The sequence below is a fragment of the Chiroxiphia lanceolata genome, chromosome 29 (assembly GCF_009829145.1).
Source record: "Chiroxiphia lanceolata isolate bChiLan1 chromosome 29, bChiLan1.pri, whole genome shotgun sequence".
Lineage (NCBI taxonomy): Eukaryota > Metazoa > Chordata > Aves > Passeriformes > Pipridae > Chiroxiphia > Chiroxiphia lanceolata.
The window spans coordinates 1,896,741-1,912,892 of NC_045665.1; the positions used below are offsets into that span (position 1 = coordinate 1,896,741).

The window sequence follows — 16,152 nt, forward strand, 5'->3', positions numbered from 1 at the left end:
ACCCTCTCTTGTGCCCTATAGGCCTGGAAGGTGCTGTGAGGTCTCCGCACAACCTTCTCCTCTCCAAGCAGACACCAATCAGGCTTTGCAATGTTTCTCATCCATTCATGTGCTGTAAATTCCCTTCTGACAGTGTCACATTTCTGTCGAGGCGACTTGGGCATTGAACAATTAAAAACTCCATTTGGGCACAGATAAGGGATTCCTACTCCACATTTCAATCCTGCACATTTCTTTAAGGTTAAGTAAGAATAGAACTTTTCCATCAGAGCATCCCCAGGCCAGTCCTGGAGGAGCAGAATAAATGCTTGTTCCACAGCTGAGTTTTAATTGGAAATATTTCACAGCAGTTAAAGCAGAGGCTCTGTGGGAGGTGGATTGAGGATATTGTTGGATTCCATGTCAAACCCCCTCCACAGGAGGTTTTGTCCTGTCCTCTGTACTGTGATGGCTGAAGTGGTGTTGGAGAGTCTCACACACCCACGGGTGTCCCATTGCACCAAATATTCTTCTTCCTAATAATCAGGTTCCTTAAAAGGATCAAATGTGGGATCCCAGGGCAAAGCCTGGCAGGATCCATTTCCCTTGCACTTCCCAGGTGCACAGCAATCGTTGAGTGTCAAATTTACTTCTGGAACTGAGTCACTGCACCCAGAATCTGGTGTTGATTTGGAGAGGGGAGGATCCCACACCAGCTCAGTAGATCTGTCCTTTAACATGACACCTCCCCCCCAGTCTATCCAAGTCTGATCAGATGGGGCATGAGAGGGGGAAGTTACATTCCTTCAGCTGGTAAAAATCACAGAAAGCAACAGAAAGAATCTCACTCCTTCCTGTGTGGACAGGGCGTGGTGAGGCAAAGCCCTTGGTTTAGGGAAATAGAGGGGGGGGAGAAAAAAAGGAAAAATGGGGACAGTGAACTGGAATAGAACAGAGACATAGAACAAAAATCACAGAGGGGAGGGCACTAAAGAAAGACAAGAAATAATTGAAAAAGAAAGTCAGTGAATGGGATAAATAGTAAATTTTATAAAGCAACAAGAACTAGAGAAAAAAAATAATGACAATGAAGTAAAATGGAGATGTAGGGACTGTCCTCCTTCCCAGGGCACAGGACAGGCTTTGCCCAGCTTTCTGGGATCCCTTCTCCCTCCCAGGGTGCCCGAGGGGCTCAGCAGAACTTTGCATGGGATGGTGCAGAGCCCTGATCCTTCCCTGGGGGCACAGAGGGATCTGAGGGGCTTCACACGGGAGAACACGGACCCCTGCTCCTCTCCAGGGGGCACAGTGGGATCTGAGGGGCTTCACACGGGAGAACACGGACCCCTGCTCCTCTCCAGGGGGCACAGTGGGATCTGAGGGGCTTTACATGGGAGAACACGGACCCCTGCTCCTCTCCAGGGGGCACAGAGGGATCTGAGGGGCTTCACATGGGACAACACAGACCTCTGCTCCTTCCTTGGGGTCACAGAGGGATCTGATGGGTTTTGCACGTGTCCACAGAGGCCCCTGCTCTATCCCAGGGTCAGCTGTGGATCTCTCTCTGCTCTGCCTGAGCCCACAGGAGCCCCCCCAGTGCTCCCCCCGAGGTGCTCAGTGGGCTCCACGAGCCTTTGGCAGATCTCCACAAGGCTCTGCTCCCTCCCACGGCTCTGCCAGTCCTTCTGCAGGCTGGACGGCCCCTTCTCCCTCCCGGGGCACACAGTGGTCCTCCCTGGGCTTTGTGGAGGCCCACAGGTGCCCCCACTCCCGCTCCTGGCACACCACAGGCTCCCCCAACCTTTGCCCGTTCCTCTCACGGACCGTGATGGGCTTGGATGTGCTTTGGGCTCCCACCTCGTGCACGCCCTGGGAGGGAGCAGGGCCCCCAGCACAGAGCCTGGGGGGCCCCACAGTGTGCCCAGGACCCCACCAGCCCCCCTTTCCTCCCCCCGCAGTGCCCTCGGGCCCTGTGGCTCCTTGGCACAGACCCACAGGCAGCCCCGGCTCGCTCCACACCAAACACCCTTTATTCACCGCCTGCACCGCGGGCTCAGGGGCAGCCCCAGAGCACCCCAGTCCCCGCAGGGATGCTCTGTCCCCTCCTGGTCAGTCCTGTGTCCCCCCCCCCGGTCCCTCAGCGGTCCTTCCTGCGCAGCGGGGGGGACGGGGGGTAGTGGCGGGCGGGGGGCACATCATAGTGACTGGGGATGTGGCTGTTCTTGGGGGAGTCGTAGTGGCTGGGGGGGTCTGTGCGTGTGGGGCCACTCTCTGTGGGGACAAGAGAAGGCTGCAAGGCGACATGTCCCCCCCCAGGGGTCACGAAGCCCGTGTCACCGAGGCCGTGTCCCCCCGGGGCCACGTAGTCACCGGGGTCACGTCACCCCCCAGGGCTGAGCAGCCCCTGTCATCGGGGCTGTTTCCCTCTCGGGGCCAGGCAGCCCCCCATCAGCAGGGTCCTGTGCCCACTGCACGGGGCCAGGGGACCCCCCAGCCGTACCCTCCTGGGGCGGCTCCTCGGGGACCCCGATCTCGGCGTAGGACATCTCCCGCCGGACAGGGGACTTCATCTCCATGTAACTGCCCTCGGGGGCCTTGGCAGCGGGGGCGGGCAGCTCCTTGATGGTGGCATAGGGGTTCTCGCTGGCCAGGGAGCTGGCACTGGCCCCCAGCCCGTCCCGGGAGTGCTCTGACGAAGAAGAAGTTGGGGATCCCCCCATGACGGGGAGAGGGAGTAGCCGCGTCCGGCTGTGTCCCAGGAAAGTCCCGGCCCCATCCCTTCCCTATCCCAGCCCCGCCTCTTCCCCATCACAGCCCCACCCCTGGCCCTTTCCCTTCCCCACCCCATTCCAGTCCTGTCCCAACCCATCCCCATCCCATCCCTGCCTCTTGCCCATCCCAGCCCATCCCTGTCATGCCCCAAACCCATCAAGTCTCCATCCCAGCCCCATCCTCATACTTTTCCCATCCCAGCCCCAGGCCCAGTGTTATCCCTTCCCTATCCCATCCTTTTCCTCTCCCCACCCCATCCACATCCATTCCCCATCCTCCCCCTGTCTCTCCCCCACTCCCCTCCATCCCACTCCGTACCTTTGCTGTCACCCTTCCCCAGCCCAGGGCTGTAGCTGTAGCTGTAGCTGTAGCTCCGGTCCAGCTGCCCCCCTGTGTTAAGGGGGCAGGTTTGGGGTCCCCTCTGCTTCATCTTCCTCCAGGCATTAAAGTTCTCTGTCCACCCCACCCCAGCCCCTTCCCTGTGGATCCCGAGCAGGGAGGGGACCCAGGTGCCCACCCCACCCTGGCCAAGGTCCCCACTGGCTCCCTTGGAGCTGCCCCTCATCCTCCTTACCCCTGGGGCCCAGGGCTGATGCCCCGAGGTGCTTCCAGTCAGGGGGCAGCGTGGCATTGCCTTCGGGGCCGTAGGGTCTCTCCAGGCCAGGGAAGAGCTGCGGGCCGGGCACCTGGAGCCCAAACAGGGGACAGGGTGGCCTCGAGGGTCATGGCAGTGGCCTGTGCCACGCTGTGCTGGCCCGTGCCACACCATCCTGCCCCGTGCCGTACCTTGAGGGAGCTGGCTCTGTCCTGGGGGCCGGGGGGTGGCAGCGGGCACTGGGACAGCGTGTGGTAGCTGGGGTTGGAGTAGTAGTGTGCGTGGTGGCTCGGTGGCACGTCTGGAGGGACAGGAGTCAGCAGGAGGGCCACCAGGGCTGGGGCCACGTCTGCAGCACTGCTGCCCCGGGCTCACCTGGCACCATGTAGTCGGAGGTGTCCGTCTGTCCTGCCGTGTAGGCCACGGCCAGGTGCCGGCTCTCCTTGCCCTTCTGCTGGTGGCGGTAGCACAGGGCCATGACCACCACGGCCACCAGCAGTGCCACCAGGGCCACCAGGCTCAGCACCAGCCCCAGGGAGCTGTAGGCTGCAGGGGGGGCCGGCACAATGGTGTAGGGCTGCTCAGGGGTCCCTGTGGGGTGGGGAGGAATATCAGCCCCCAGGGTGGGGTAGGGACCCCAGGAACCCCCGCTCTGCCCCCACTCACCGGCCTCACAGTGGGGCCCGGTCGTGCCTGGGGGGCAGGGACACATCCCGGTGGCAGGGTGGCATGTGGCATTGTGGGGGCAGCGGCAGAGTTGGTCACACTGGAGCCCGAAGGTCCCGGGGGCACAGGCTGGGGACACGGGGGGTGGGGGAGCCAGAGCCATACTGGGACCACAGCTCCATACTGGGACTATATAGCTCCATACTGGGACCATACAGCTCCATAGTGAGGCCGTTCCTGGTGCCCAGGAGGTCCACAGGAGCCTGTATGGTTCCATACTGCCCAGTCTGGAGCTGGATAGGGGTTACCCAGGTGGTGACCCCTCTCTCTTGCCCCCCCAGGCCCCCCTGGCTGGATGGGAGGGTGCAGACCCGCAGTGAGGGGGTGTCTGTGCCAGGCTCTACCTTCCTCGCAGAGTGTCCCGCTCCAGCCAGCCGGGCAGTGGCAGGTCCCCTCAGCAGGGTGACACGTCCCCCCGTGGTGGCACAGGCAGGGCTGGGCGCAGGTGTCCCCCCAGGAGCCGGGGGCGCAGGCTGGAGGAGGGGGCGAGGGGTGGGGTCAGCCTTGTGGGGTCGGCCTTGTTCCGCACTCCCCCTCGCCCCCTCTCCCCCGGCCCCCCACTCACGCTGGGAGCAGCGGGGGCCCCGCCAGCCCGGGGCACAGAGGCAGGAGCCGTTGGTGGGGTGGCAGGAGGAGCCGTTGGCGCAGGAGCAGCTCAGGGAGCAGCGCTTGCCGTAGCGCCCGGGGGGACAGGCTGGGGTGACACGAGTCGCACCCGGTGTCAGCGCAGGGCTCAAGGAGAGGGCTGGGAGCAAGCAGCGGTTTGGGGGCGGGAGGGGGGTGTTCACTCACGGCGCTGGCAGGTGGGGCCGCGGAACCCCGGGGGGCAGGCGCAGGATCCGTCCTGGGGGGAGCAGGAGGCCCCGTTGCGGCAGGAGCAGGACATGCGGCACCCCCGGCCCCAGGAGCCCTGGGGACAGCCCTGCTTGCACTGCGGCCCTGCGAGGATGAGGAGGGATAGGAGGGGTGAAGGGCAACGTCTGAGGGCACGGCAGGGCTCCACCACCCCCAGGATCCCCCTCACCCGTCCAGCCAGGCAGGCAGTGGCACTCCCCCGTCACGGTGTCGCAGCCGTCGGCGTGGGCACAGTCACAGTGCCCCCCACAGCCCACCCCGAACGTCCCGTTCTGCAGCGTGGGGACAGGTCGGGGAGTCACCGCCAGGGTGGTGGCACCAAACCCCGGTGCCAGCAGCACCAGCACAGCCAGCAGGACTCACCGGGCAGGGCTGCAGGCAGCGGGGACCCTGCCAGCCCCGTGGGCACCGGCAGGTCCCGCTCTGGGGGTCGCAGGACGCCCCGTGGGCGCAGTCACAGCTCTGGTTGCAGCCGGGACCCCAAAGACCAGCAGGACACGGCGTTGAACAGTCTGGTCCGTGCCAGCCTGCAGGGTGAGGGGACAGCAGGGTGGGCACAGGGATGGGCACAGGGACCCCCCACCCTCCAGTGTGCACCCACCTTCTTTGCAGAAGCAGGACCCGTCGAGCGGGGAGCAGGCCAGGGCGTGCTGGCAGGAGCAGCGCCCCGAGCAGTTCACCCCAAAGGTGTCAGGGGGGCACAGGGAGGAGCAGTGCTCATCCTGGGTGAAGGGGAGGGGGGAAGAATTCAGAACGGATGGGACCCCCACCCAGGGCTGGGGAAAGGACCCAGGCATCGGGAGACCACCCCCTCATCCCTCCTTTTGGCATCCCGGTGCTGCAGGGAGAGTGGACAACCCCAAAAACCCCATTCTCCCATAGCAACCCCAAACTGTCCCCAGGGTTGCCACTGACCTCCCAAGGGATGCCCAGACCCTCAGAAATAACAACCCCAACCCATCCCCAAGGACAGACCCCCATGTTTCCCTCAGGGATGCCCAGACTCCCATACTTGCCCCACCTCTGAACAATCCAGACACCCACCCAGAACCATCCAGAGCCCCCACGATCCCCCAGCACCACCTAGACCCTCCCTCTCCCGCTCAGGGATGCCCCACAATGCTGCCCCAGCACACCAGCCCCCCGTGCCCCTCACCGTGTAGCCGGGGGGGCAGCGGCAGAGGCCGGTGGTCCCGTCACAGACCCCCCCGTGGAGGCAGAGGCAGCTCTGGAGGCAGCCAGGCCCGAAGGAGCCAGGGGGGCAGCTCTCATTGCAGAAGAGCCCAGCCCAGCCAGGGTGGCAGACACACTCCCCCAGCATGGGGTGACAGCTGGGGGCACACGCTCAGCACCCCAGTGCTCCCAGTACGGGGCGCTGGCTGTGCTGGGAAGGGGCTTTGCAAACGGAGGGGCACAAAGGCCCCACCCCACAGGGAATTAAAGTCTTCCTGGTTGTGCAGCCAACCCCTCAGCTGGCTCAGCAAGGGTGCTGGGGGGGAGATGGGGGTGTGGGGGAGGCAAGGCTTGGAGGGGAGATGGGGATGGGGTGGGAAGGCAAGGCTGGGGGCTGAGGCAAGGGGGGGAGGGGAGATGAGGATGGTGGGGGGAGGTGAGGAGCTATGGGGGATGAGGATGGTGGGGGTGAGAATGGTGGGGTGAGATGAGGAGCTGAGAGAGGCAAAGATGGGGAGGGAGTCAGGGTGGGATGATGCAGCTGGGGTAGGATAGGGGGGCTGGGGAAGGATGGTGTAGCCAGGGTGGGATGGGGGTGCTGGGACAGGATGGGGGTGATGGGTTGGGATGGGATGGGATGGGATGGCTAAATTGGATTGGGTTTGGGAGGCTGGGTTGGGATGGGGGTGCTGGGATGGGATGGGATGGGATGGGATGGGATGGGATGGGATGGGATGGGATGGGATGGGATGGGATGGGATGGGATGGGATGGGATGGGATGGGATGGGATGGGATGGGATAGGATGGCCAGGCTGGATTGGGTTTGGGAGGCTGGGTTGGGCTGGGGGAGCTGGGGTGGAATGGGGGTACTGGAATGGGATGGAGTAGCTGGCATGGGATGAGGGTGCTGGGATGGGATGGGGGTGCTGGGATGGGATGGGATGGCCAGGTTGGATTGGGTTTGGGGGACTGGGATGGGATGGAGGAGTCCAGGTAGGATGGGGGAGCTGGGGTGGGATGGGGGAAGGGGGGTTGGGTGACTGGGATGGGATAGCGGTGCTGGATTGGGATGGGGGTGCTGGGATGGGATGAGGCTGCTGGGATGGGAACGCTTGGATAGGATGGGGGAGATGGGATGGGTCTGGGGAGCTGGGATGAGATGGGGGTGCTGGTGTGGGATGAGAGTGCTGGGATGGGATGGGGGAGCCCAGGTAGGATGGGGGAGCTGGGGTGGGATGGAGGTGCTGAATTGGGATGGGGATGCTGGGATGGGATGGGATGGGATGGCCAGGTTGGATTGGGTTTGGGAGGCTGGGTTGGGATGGGGGTGCTGTGAGAGGATGGAGGAGCTGGGCTGGGCTGGGGGAGCTGGGTTGGAATGGGGGTACTGGAATGGGATGGGGGTGATGGAATGGGATAGGGGTGCTGGGAGGGGACAGGGGTGCTGGGATAGGATGGGATGGGATGGGATGGGATGGGATGGGATGGGATGGGTTGGGGAGGCTGGGTTGGAATGGGGGTGCTGGGGTGGAGTGGGGGTACTGGAATGGGATGGAGTAGCTGGTGTGGGATGAGGGTCCTGGGGTAGGATGGGGGAGCTGGGGTGGGGTGTGGGTGCCGGGGTGGGAAGGGAGGGTGGCCGCACCTCTGGCTGTGCTGGGGGTGGCAGAGGCAGCGGCTCTGGCAGTGCAGCCCGTAGAGGCCGGGCAGGCAGCGGCGCTCCTCGCAGCGGCTGCCCTGGAAGCCGGGCTCGCACAGGCAGCCCCCGTCCACGTGGAAGCACTGGCCCCCGTTGGCACAGTCGCAGCTCTCCTGGCAGTCCTGCCCGTACCGCCCCACCGGGCACCTCTCCCGGCACCTGCGTGGGGAGCAAGGTGAGGGCACAGCCCCACCCAGAGCTGAGGTGGCTCCTGGAGTCCCCCCCAGCCCTAAGCCGAGGCCATCCAGCTCACTGCATGCCAGGCTGGGGAGCTGGGGTGGCCCTGCCTGCACAGAGACCTGGCACCGACAGCAGAGGAGCTCGGTGGCCCTGTCCCCATGTGCCACATCCCCGAGTGCCCCCCACCATCCGTGGTACCCCTGTGTCCTGTCCCTATGTGCCCCCTCCCAGTGCACCTCCACCTCCATCTGCTGCCAGCCCCATGTGCCCTTGTTCCCTGTGCTCCTATCCCTGTGTGTCACATCCTCCCGTCCCCCATCCCCTTCTCCTCCCATTCCCCTGTATCCCCCTTCCCCTGTGCCCCCAATGCCTGTTCCCCCTATCCCCTTCCCTTCCATCCCCCTGTACTCCCACCTCAAGGCCTCCCAATCCCCTGTGCCCCCAATCCCCCAGTCCCCCAATCCCCCAGTCCCAAATGTCCCAGCCCCTCATCCCTTTCTCCTCCATCTCTTTGTACCCCCAGTTCCCAGCCCCTCCAGCCCCCTGTACCCTCACTCCCCTGTCCCCCCCATCCCTCTGCCCTCCATCCCCTTGTACCCCCATCCCCTGGCCTCCCATGCCCATATTCCCCCCTCATCCCCCTGACCTCCATCCCATTGCACCCCCATCCCCTGGCCCCCCAACACTCCAGTCCCACAACGCCCCAGCCCCTCAGCCCTCTCCCCCTTGCATTCCCAGTTCCCAGCCCTCCAGCCTCCTGTACCCTCACTCCCCTGTCCCCCCAATCCCTGTCCCCTCCCATCCCACTCCCCTCCATCCCCTTGTACCCCCATCCCCTGGCCCCCCCATGCCCACACTCCCCCCTTGTGCCCCCCACATGCCCCGTCCCCCCCTCACTGCTCTCCAGTGAATCCAGGGGCGCACTGGCAGTGCCCCCAGCGGGGGTCACAGTGGCCCCCGTTGTGGCAGCGACACTCGCCCTGGCAGCCGGGGCCAAAGCGCCCGGGGGGGCACGGCACGGAGCAGATCTCCCCCTGCAAAGGAGCACCAGGGTCAGCCGGGGAACGGGAGGCACAGAGGATGTTTTTTGGGGGGGTGACGGGGGGCACAGCCCACCTACCATCCATCCGTGGGGGCAGACGCAGGTGCTGGTGCTCGATGGGTGGCAGATGCCCCCGTTCTGGCAGGGACAGGGGGTGTCACAGGGTGTCCCCTCAGGGCAGGGCACCTCACAGCTGTGGGGGGGTGAGGGGTGAGCAGGACCCCCGCCTGGGGAGCGGCAGGGGGGGTGTTGGTGTAGAGTGAGGGGTCCCTACTCACAGGGGGCCCGTCAGCCCCGGGGGGCAGAGGCAGGCGCCAGTGGAGGCGTTGCAGGGGGCCTGGTGGTGGCAGGGACAGGGCAGGTGACAGCCCTGCCCGTAGGTGCCAGCTGGGCACGGCTGGTGGCACAGAGGGTCGGCGAAGCCAGGGGGGCAGGAGCAGACCCCGGTCAGGGGGTCACAGGGGGCCCCATGGTGGCAGTTGCAGTGCTTCCCACAGCTCGGCCCCCATGACTGCTCGTCACACTCTGCAAGGGGGAGACCAGTGCTACCTCCCCATCCCATCCCATCCCATCCCATCCCATCCCATCCCATCCCATCCCATCCCATCCCATCCCATCCCATCCCATCCCATCTCATCCCATCCCATCCCGTACTGTCCCATCCCATCCCATCCCATCCCATCCCATCCCATCCCATCCCATCCCATCCCATCCTGTACTGTCCCATCCCCTCTCATCCCATCCCATCCCATCCCGTACTGTCCCAGCCCATCCCAGCCCAGCCCATCCTCTTCATCCCATCCCATCCCATCCCATCCCATCCCATCCCATCCCATCCTGTCCCATCCCATCACAACCCTCAATCCAACCCCATCCTGATCCCATCGTGTCTTCATCTTCATCCCCATCCCATCCCCATCCCCTGATCCATCCCCCCTCTGTCCCCATCTTGTCCCCTTCCTCATTCCCGTCCCATCCCTTCCCCATCCATCCATCCCCAGCCCATCCTCATCCTCTGCCCATCCCCATCTTCTCCCCATCCTATTTTCATCTGCATTCCCATCCCATCCCTTCCCCATCCATCCATCTCCATACCATTCTCATCCTGTCCCCGTTCCATCTTCATTCCCATATTATGTCTGTCTGAATCCCCATCCCCACCTCAACCCATCCCATTCTCCATCCCATCCCATCCTATCTCCATCCCCATACCATACATATCCCATACCATACATATCCCATCCCAGTCTCCCCATCCAAGGCCATTCTCAGCCCACCCTCAACTTCATCCCATCTTTATTCCCATTCCATGCACACCCCATCCCAATCCTCCCATTCAGATTCCATCCCCATCTCATTCTCCATGCCCTCCCATTCTCCATCCACATCCCATCCCAAACGCATTTTCCATCCATATCCCATCCCAAACCCATTCCCCATCCCCATCCCAATCCAATTCTCCATTCCCATTCCAATCCAATTCTCCATCCACATCCCATCCCAAACCCATTCTCCATTCCCATCTCAATCCCATTCTTCATTCCCATCCCAATCCCATTCCCCACCCCATCCCATCCTCATCCTATCTCCATGCCCATCTTCGTTCCCACTCCCTGCTCACCCCATCCCAATCCTCCCATTCAGATTCCATCCCCATCTCATTCTCCATCCCCTCCCATTTTCCATCCACATCCCATCCCAAACCCATTCTCCATCCCCATCCCATCCCAATCCCATTCTCCATCCCCATCCCATCCCCATCCCATCCCAATCCCATTCTCTATCCCCATTCCATTCTCCATCCCCATCCCATCTCAGTCCCATTCTCCATCCCCATCTCATTCTCCATCCCCATCCCATCCCCATCCCATCCCAATCCTATTCTCCATCCCCATCCCATTCTCGATCCCCATCCCATTCTCTATCCCCATCCCATCTCAGTCCCATTCTCCATCCCCATCTCATTCTCCATCCCCATCCCATCCCCATCCCATCCCAATCCCATCCCAATCCCATTCTCCATCCCAATCCCATTCTCCATCCCCATCCCATTCCCCGTCCCCATTGTATTTTCCATCCCTGCCATAGTCTCCATCCCAATCCCGCCCCCATCCCACCCCAGACTCCATCCATGTCCCCATCCCCGTTAACCTCTGGGGTGTCCCACTGCCCCTGCCCAGCCCTCCAGCCGAACCCGCTGCCCCCTGTGCCATCCCCAGCCGGGGGTGCCCCCTCGGTGTTCCCCCCCGCTGGTCCCTCACCACTGGAGCAGTCGGGGCCGCGCCAGCCCGGCTCGCACTGGCACAGCTCGGGAGCCACACACCGGCCGTGGACACACTCCTGGCTGCAGCGAGCTGGGGAACGGGCAGGGAGTGACCCCAGGCAGCTCTGGGGACACCCTGGGTGGGACACGGCCCCCCCGACCCCCTGGCCCCACTCACGGACACAGGAGTCCCGGCTCTCGTAGTAGCCCAGGCAGCACTGGTAGCGCCGCCGGTAGTCGGTGCGGACGGCCTGGCGGTACTCGGTGCGGTGCACGACCCTGCGCCGGCACGGCACGGTGGGACCACGGCCCTGCAGCCCCCCATAGCCCTGGGGACACCCTGCACTGGGACAGACCCCCTACAGCCCCTCATGGCCATAGGGACACCCTGCACTGGGACAGACCCCCCTTCACCTCCCCATGGCCCTGGGGACACCCTGCACTGGGACAGACCCCCTACAGCCCCTCATGGCCATAGGGACACCCTGCACTGGGACAGACCCCCTACAGCCCCTCATGGCCATAGGGACACCCTGCACTGGGACACACACCCCTTCACCTCCCCATGGCCCTGGGGACACCCTGCACTTGGACAGACTCCCCTTCATCCCCCCATGGCCATAGGGACACCCTGCATTGGGACACACACCCCTTCACCTCCCCACGGCCCTGGGGACACCCTGCACTGTGACAGACCCCCCTTCACCTCCCCATGGCCCTGGGGACACCCTGCACTGGGACAGACCCCCTACAGCCTCCCATGGCCATAGGGACACCCTGCACTGGGACAGACCCCCCTTCACCCCCCTATGGTCCTGGGGACACCCTGCACTGGGACAGACCCCCCTTCACTCCCCCATGGCCATAGGGACACCCTGCATTGGGACAGACCCCCCTTCACTCCCCCATGGCCATAGGGACACCCTGCACTGGGACAGACCCCCCTTCACTCCCCCATGGCCCTGGGGACACCCTGCACTGGGACAGACCCCCATCACCCCCCCACGGCCCTGGGAACACCTTGCACTGAGACAGACCCCCCTTCACCCCCCCAGGGCCCTGGGGACACCCTGCACTGGGACAGACCCCCTACAGCCTCCCATGGCCCTGGGGACACCCTGCACTGGGACAGATCCCCTACAGCCCCTCATGGCCATAGGGACACCCTGCATTGGGACACACACCCCTTCACCTCCCCATGGCCCTGGGGACACCCTGCACTGGGACAGACCCCCCTTCACCCCCCCATGGCCCTGGGGACACCCTGCACTGGGACAGACCCCCATCACCCCCCCACGGCCCTGGGAACACCCTGCACTGAGACAGACCCCCCTTCACCCCCCCATGGCCATAGGGACATCCTGCACTGGGACAGACCCCCCTTCACCCCCATATGGCCCTGGGGACACCCTGCACTGGGACAAACTCCCTACAGCCTCCCATGGCCCTGGGGACACCCTGCACTGGGACAGACCCCCCTTCACCCCCCTATGGTCCTGGGGACACCCTGCACTGGGATAGACCCCCTACAGCCCCCCAAGGCCGTAGGGACACCCTGCACTGGGACAGACCCCCTACAGCCCCTCATGGCCATAGGGACACCCTGCATTGGGACACACACCCCTTCACCTCCCCATGGCCCTGGGGACACCCTGCACCGGGACAGACCCCCCTTCACCCCCCCATGGCCATAGGGACACCCTGCATTGGGACACACACCCCTGCAGCCCCCCATGGCCATAGGGACACCCTGCACTGGGACAGACCCCCTACAGCCCCCATGGCCATAGGGACACCCTGCATTGAAACACACCTCCTACAGCCCCCCATGGCCATAGGGACACCCTGCACTTGGACAGACTCCCCTTCACCCCCCCATGGCCATAGGGACACCCTGCACTGGGACACACACTCCTTCACCTCCCCATGGCCCTGGGGACACCCTGCACTGGGACAGACTCCCCTTCACCCCCCCATGGCCATAGGGACAGGCCCCTTCCAGTCCCCCATGGCCTTGGGTACAACTTGCATTGGGACAGACCCCCCTTCACCTCCCCATGGCCCCGGGTACACCCTGCACTGGGACAGACCCCCTCGAACTCTTCCCCATGCCCTTGGGGACACCCTGCAGGGTGACAGCCACTCCAGTGTCATTGGGAACACCCTGCACTAGGACACCCCCATCCATCCCCCCCACGGCCTCAGGGACACTCTGTGCTGGGACAGCCCCCCTCCAGCCCACCCATGACCATGGGGACAGGCCCCCTCCAGCCCCCTGTTCCCCTGGGAACACACTGCAGTGGGACATCCCCCCTCTGGTCCCCCGTGGCCTTGGGGACAATCTGCACAGGGACAGACCGCCCTTGAATCCCCCCCCCCCATATCCTTGGGGACATTCTGCAGTGGGACAGCCCCCCTCCCGCCCCCCATCATGGCCTTGGGGACAACCCACAGTGGGACAGGCCCCCCTCCAATGTCCTTGGGGACACCCCCTCATGGGACTGCCCCCCTCCAGCCCTCCCAATGTCCTTGAGGACAGCCCACAGTGGGACAGGCCCCCCTCCAATGTCCTTGGGGACATCCTCTCATGGGACAGCCTTCCTCCAGCCCCCATAGCCTGGGGGACAGCCTCCCTCCAGCCCTCACGCCCTCGGGGACACCGTGTGGTCCCCAAGGGGCTCTGGGGAGCCGGGGCTGCTCCCACCTCTGCTGTGGGCAGGGCAGGGGGGAGCCCAGCCCGCCGGGACAGGGCTCGCTGGAGGACACGACGTGGGGCTTGGTGTAGGATTCCTTCACTGCCGCCGTGAAGCTGCGGGGGGGGGAAGGTGTGAGGTGAAGAGCAGGTCCTGCGAGGCCCCTCCGCTGTCACCGTGGCCCCCCCCAGTGCCCCCAGCCCTACCTCTCCCAGTAGCTGCATACGTTGGGGTCGCTGGGGCGGAGGGCAGCCAGGAGGGCGGCGTGCACCGCCAGCACCGCGGCCCGCAGCAGCATCCTGCCCGGACAGAGAGCACGGCTGCACCCTCTGCCTCCACACATTCCCGCTCCACACCCGCCGCCCCCGGCCCCGGCTCTGGATCCGAGATCCGACCTCCCCGTGGGGCTGGCTTCGCATTCCTCCACCCCGACAAACGGCCCCGGCCCCGCTGCTCCCCCCGTGCCAAGGGGAACCTGAGGCGCGGCCGCTCGGCAGCCTGGGTGGCCCCACGCAGCCTCATCCCAGCATCCCCAGGCACCCCGGGGCGCATCCTGGCATCACCCCAACCTCCCCTGCGGGACCCCATCCCGGGATGCTGCCAGAGGTGGGAGCCCAGGGTGCCGGGGCGGGGTTTGGCACGGCGGCTCCAGCCCCTGGCGCGGCGCCGCACGGCCCCACTTCAACCCGTTCTGTGTTTATTCCCAGTTGTGCTTCCTGGATCCAACGGCTTCTTGCTCAACCCAGAGAGGGTCTGGCTTTGCCGGGGCGGCTCCGGGATCGCTGCCAGCCCGGGGGGCCCGGCTGGGAGGGCAAGCGAGCCCCTGAGCCCCCCGTGCTGGGGGTGCTGTTTACCGGGACGCGTGTTACGGGGTTGGGGCTGCCGAGTGCCAGGGAGGAAACAGAGGTTTCCTGGTCCTCACAGCTGGATTCACGGTGGTTTCCTTACTGCTCCGGCCGTAGGACACCCCAAAGGTGCTGCCCCGGCAGCCCCCTGAGTTCATCCTCCCCCTCACCGGAGCCCGCGCTGCGTTTTGGGGCCAGAGCATCCGGTTTAGGGTGGAAAAACGGTTTAGTGGGAAAGTTTCCCCCATTTCCCTTCGGCTCCCGGCAGTGAGGAATTAATTGCTCATCCGCTGCCAAAATTCCCTCCCCTGGACCCTGGCAGGGGGGGAGAGCCATGGGAACCCCAAGCCCTCCCAGTGGCCCCACTGCCAGCCTCATCCTCTGCTCCAGCAATGGGGGGTGGGGGGTCCCAGAACTGCCGGGAACAACAGGAACCACTGGGAGATACTGGCAGGAAAAGTGAGGAATCATCAAAACATGCTGGCGGGCCCCATCTGCTCCTCACTGGGGAGCCCAGCCGCGGGAAAGAGCCCTCCTATGGATGCCATAGTGGCGAGAGCCCCCTCCTCAAGACCTGACACTTCCCTCCCCACGGCTGTCCCTGAGCACCTCCCGGGTGGGATGAGGAGCATCAGCCGCTGGTGGTGGGGGTGGAGGGGGCATGTGGGGTGAGGGCAGGGGACCAGGGACCAGCCCTGCCCTGTCCCCGCAGGGGACACTGCGCCGGGCTCCCCCCAGCCGTTATCTCTTCCTCCACCACAGCCCGGGGGGTGACGCGTTTCCTCCGGGACCGCGGACCCGCAGGGATGGGGCTGGGTGAGGGTGAGGGGGGCAGGGGGTGAGTCAGGGACATGGGCAGGGACAGGGGCAGGGGCAGCACTGGGGTCACCACAGGGTGTCGCAGCACTGTCCCACTCCCTGTCTGCCGCCGTCCCCTCACCGCCGTTCCCCCCCCGCATCCCCTCACCTGGGAACCTGCACCATTCCCAAGCCCCCACGGTGCTGGGGGCTGTTCCCGCTCCGTCAGCACCTCAGGGCACGGCGCAACCTCCCCAGCCCCACCCCCGGCCCCCAGGGTGCCCCAGGCTGGGCACGGTGGCACTCACCTGGCCGGGGCCGCGGTGACAGGCGGGGTGGGGGTGCAGTGGCCCCACGCGGGGCTGGCCTGGCCGGTGGGCTCGGCCGGCCGGGATGGCGCAGCACGGCCGTCGGAAGCGGAGGGAGGGCCCGGAGCTGCTCTCAGGAAGTTTGGACGTGGAGACTACTACGGAAAAGGGAAAAAAATAAAAAACCCTAATTATTTTTTCTTTTCTTTTTTTTTTTTCTCTT

The 16,152-nt window shown here is 64.7% G+C and overlaps 1 protein-coding gene across 6 annotated transcripts; it reads right to left on the bottom strand.

The window, feature by feature from the left end:
• Window positions 1-1,987: 1,987 nt before the first annotated feature.
• On the bottom strand, window positions 1,988-15,983 carry PEAR1 (platelet endothelial aggregation receptor 1). 6 transcript variants are annotated; one of them, XM_032713019.1, is made up of 22 exons: window positions 15,930-15,983; window positions 14,185-14,277; window positions 13,990-14,094; window positions 11,284-11,564; window positions 9,301-9,547; window positions 9,101-9,215; window positions 8,878-9,014; window positions 7,747-7,959; window positions 6,084-6,258; window positions 5,529-5,649; window positions 5,291-5,454; window positions 5,097-5,199; window positions 4,865-5,011; window positions 4,638-4,766; window positions 4,417-4,545; window positions 4,013-4,141; window positions 3,722-3,937; window positions 3,538-3,647; window positions 3,326-3,437; window positions 3,070-3,141; window positions 2,480-2,668; window positions 1,988-2,250 (listed from the first exon to the last, which is right to left on the bottom strand). In XM_032713019.1, exons 2-22 carry the CDS (start codon window positions 14,274-14,276, stop codon window positions 2,117-2,119), a joined length of 3,120 nt encoding a protein of 1,039 aa, XP_032568910.1. In that variant the 5' UTR covers window position 14,277; window positions 15,930-15,983; the 3' UTR covers window positions 1,988-2,116. The 6 variants fall into 6 exon arrangements, with proteins under 6 accessions (XP_032568910.1, XP_032568915.1, XP_032568913.1 ...); XM_032713024.1 differs by lacking the exon at window positions 15,930-15,983 and having other exon boundaries at window positions 11,284-11,376; window positions 11,468-11,564; window positions 14,185-14,279; XM_032713022.1 differs by lacking the exon at window positions 15,930-15,983 and having other exon boundaries at window positions 11,284-11,376; window positions 11,464-11,564; window positions 14,185-14,279.
• Between the last annotated feature and the right edge of the window lie 169 nt (window positions 15,984-16,152).

Coding starts and splice junctions, on each gene's coding strand:
- PEAR1 (XM_032713019.1), bottom strand. CDS start 14,276: ATGCTGCTGCGGGCCGCGGTGCTGGCGGTGCACGCCGCCCTCCTGGCT. Junction 5,650..6,083: donor GCTGCCCCCCCGGCTACACG/GTGAGGGGCACG, acceptor CCCTTCACCCAG/GATGAGCACTGCTCCTCCCT. Junction 4,546..4,637: donor GGGCCCCCGCTGCTCCCAGC/GTGAGTGGGGGG, acceptor CCCCTCCTCCAG/CCTGCGCCCCCGGCTCCTGG.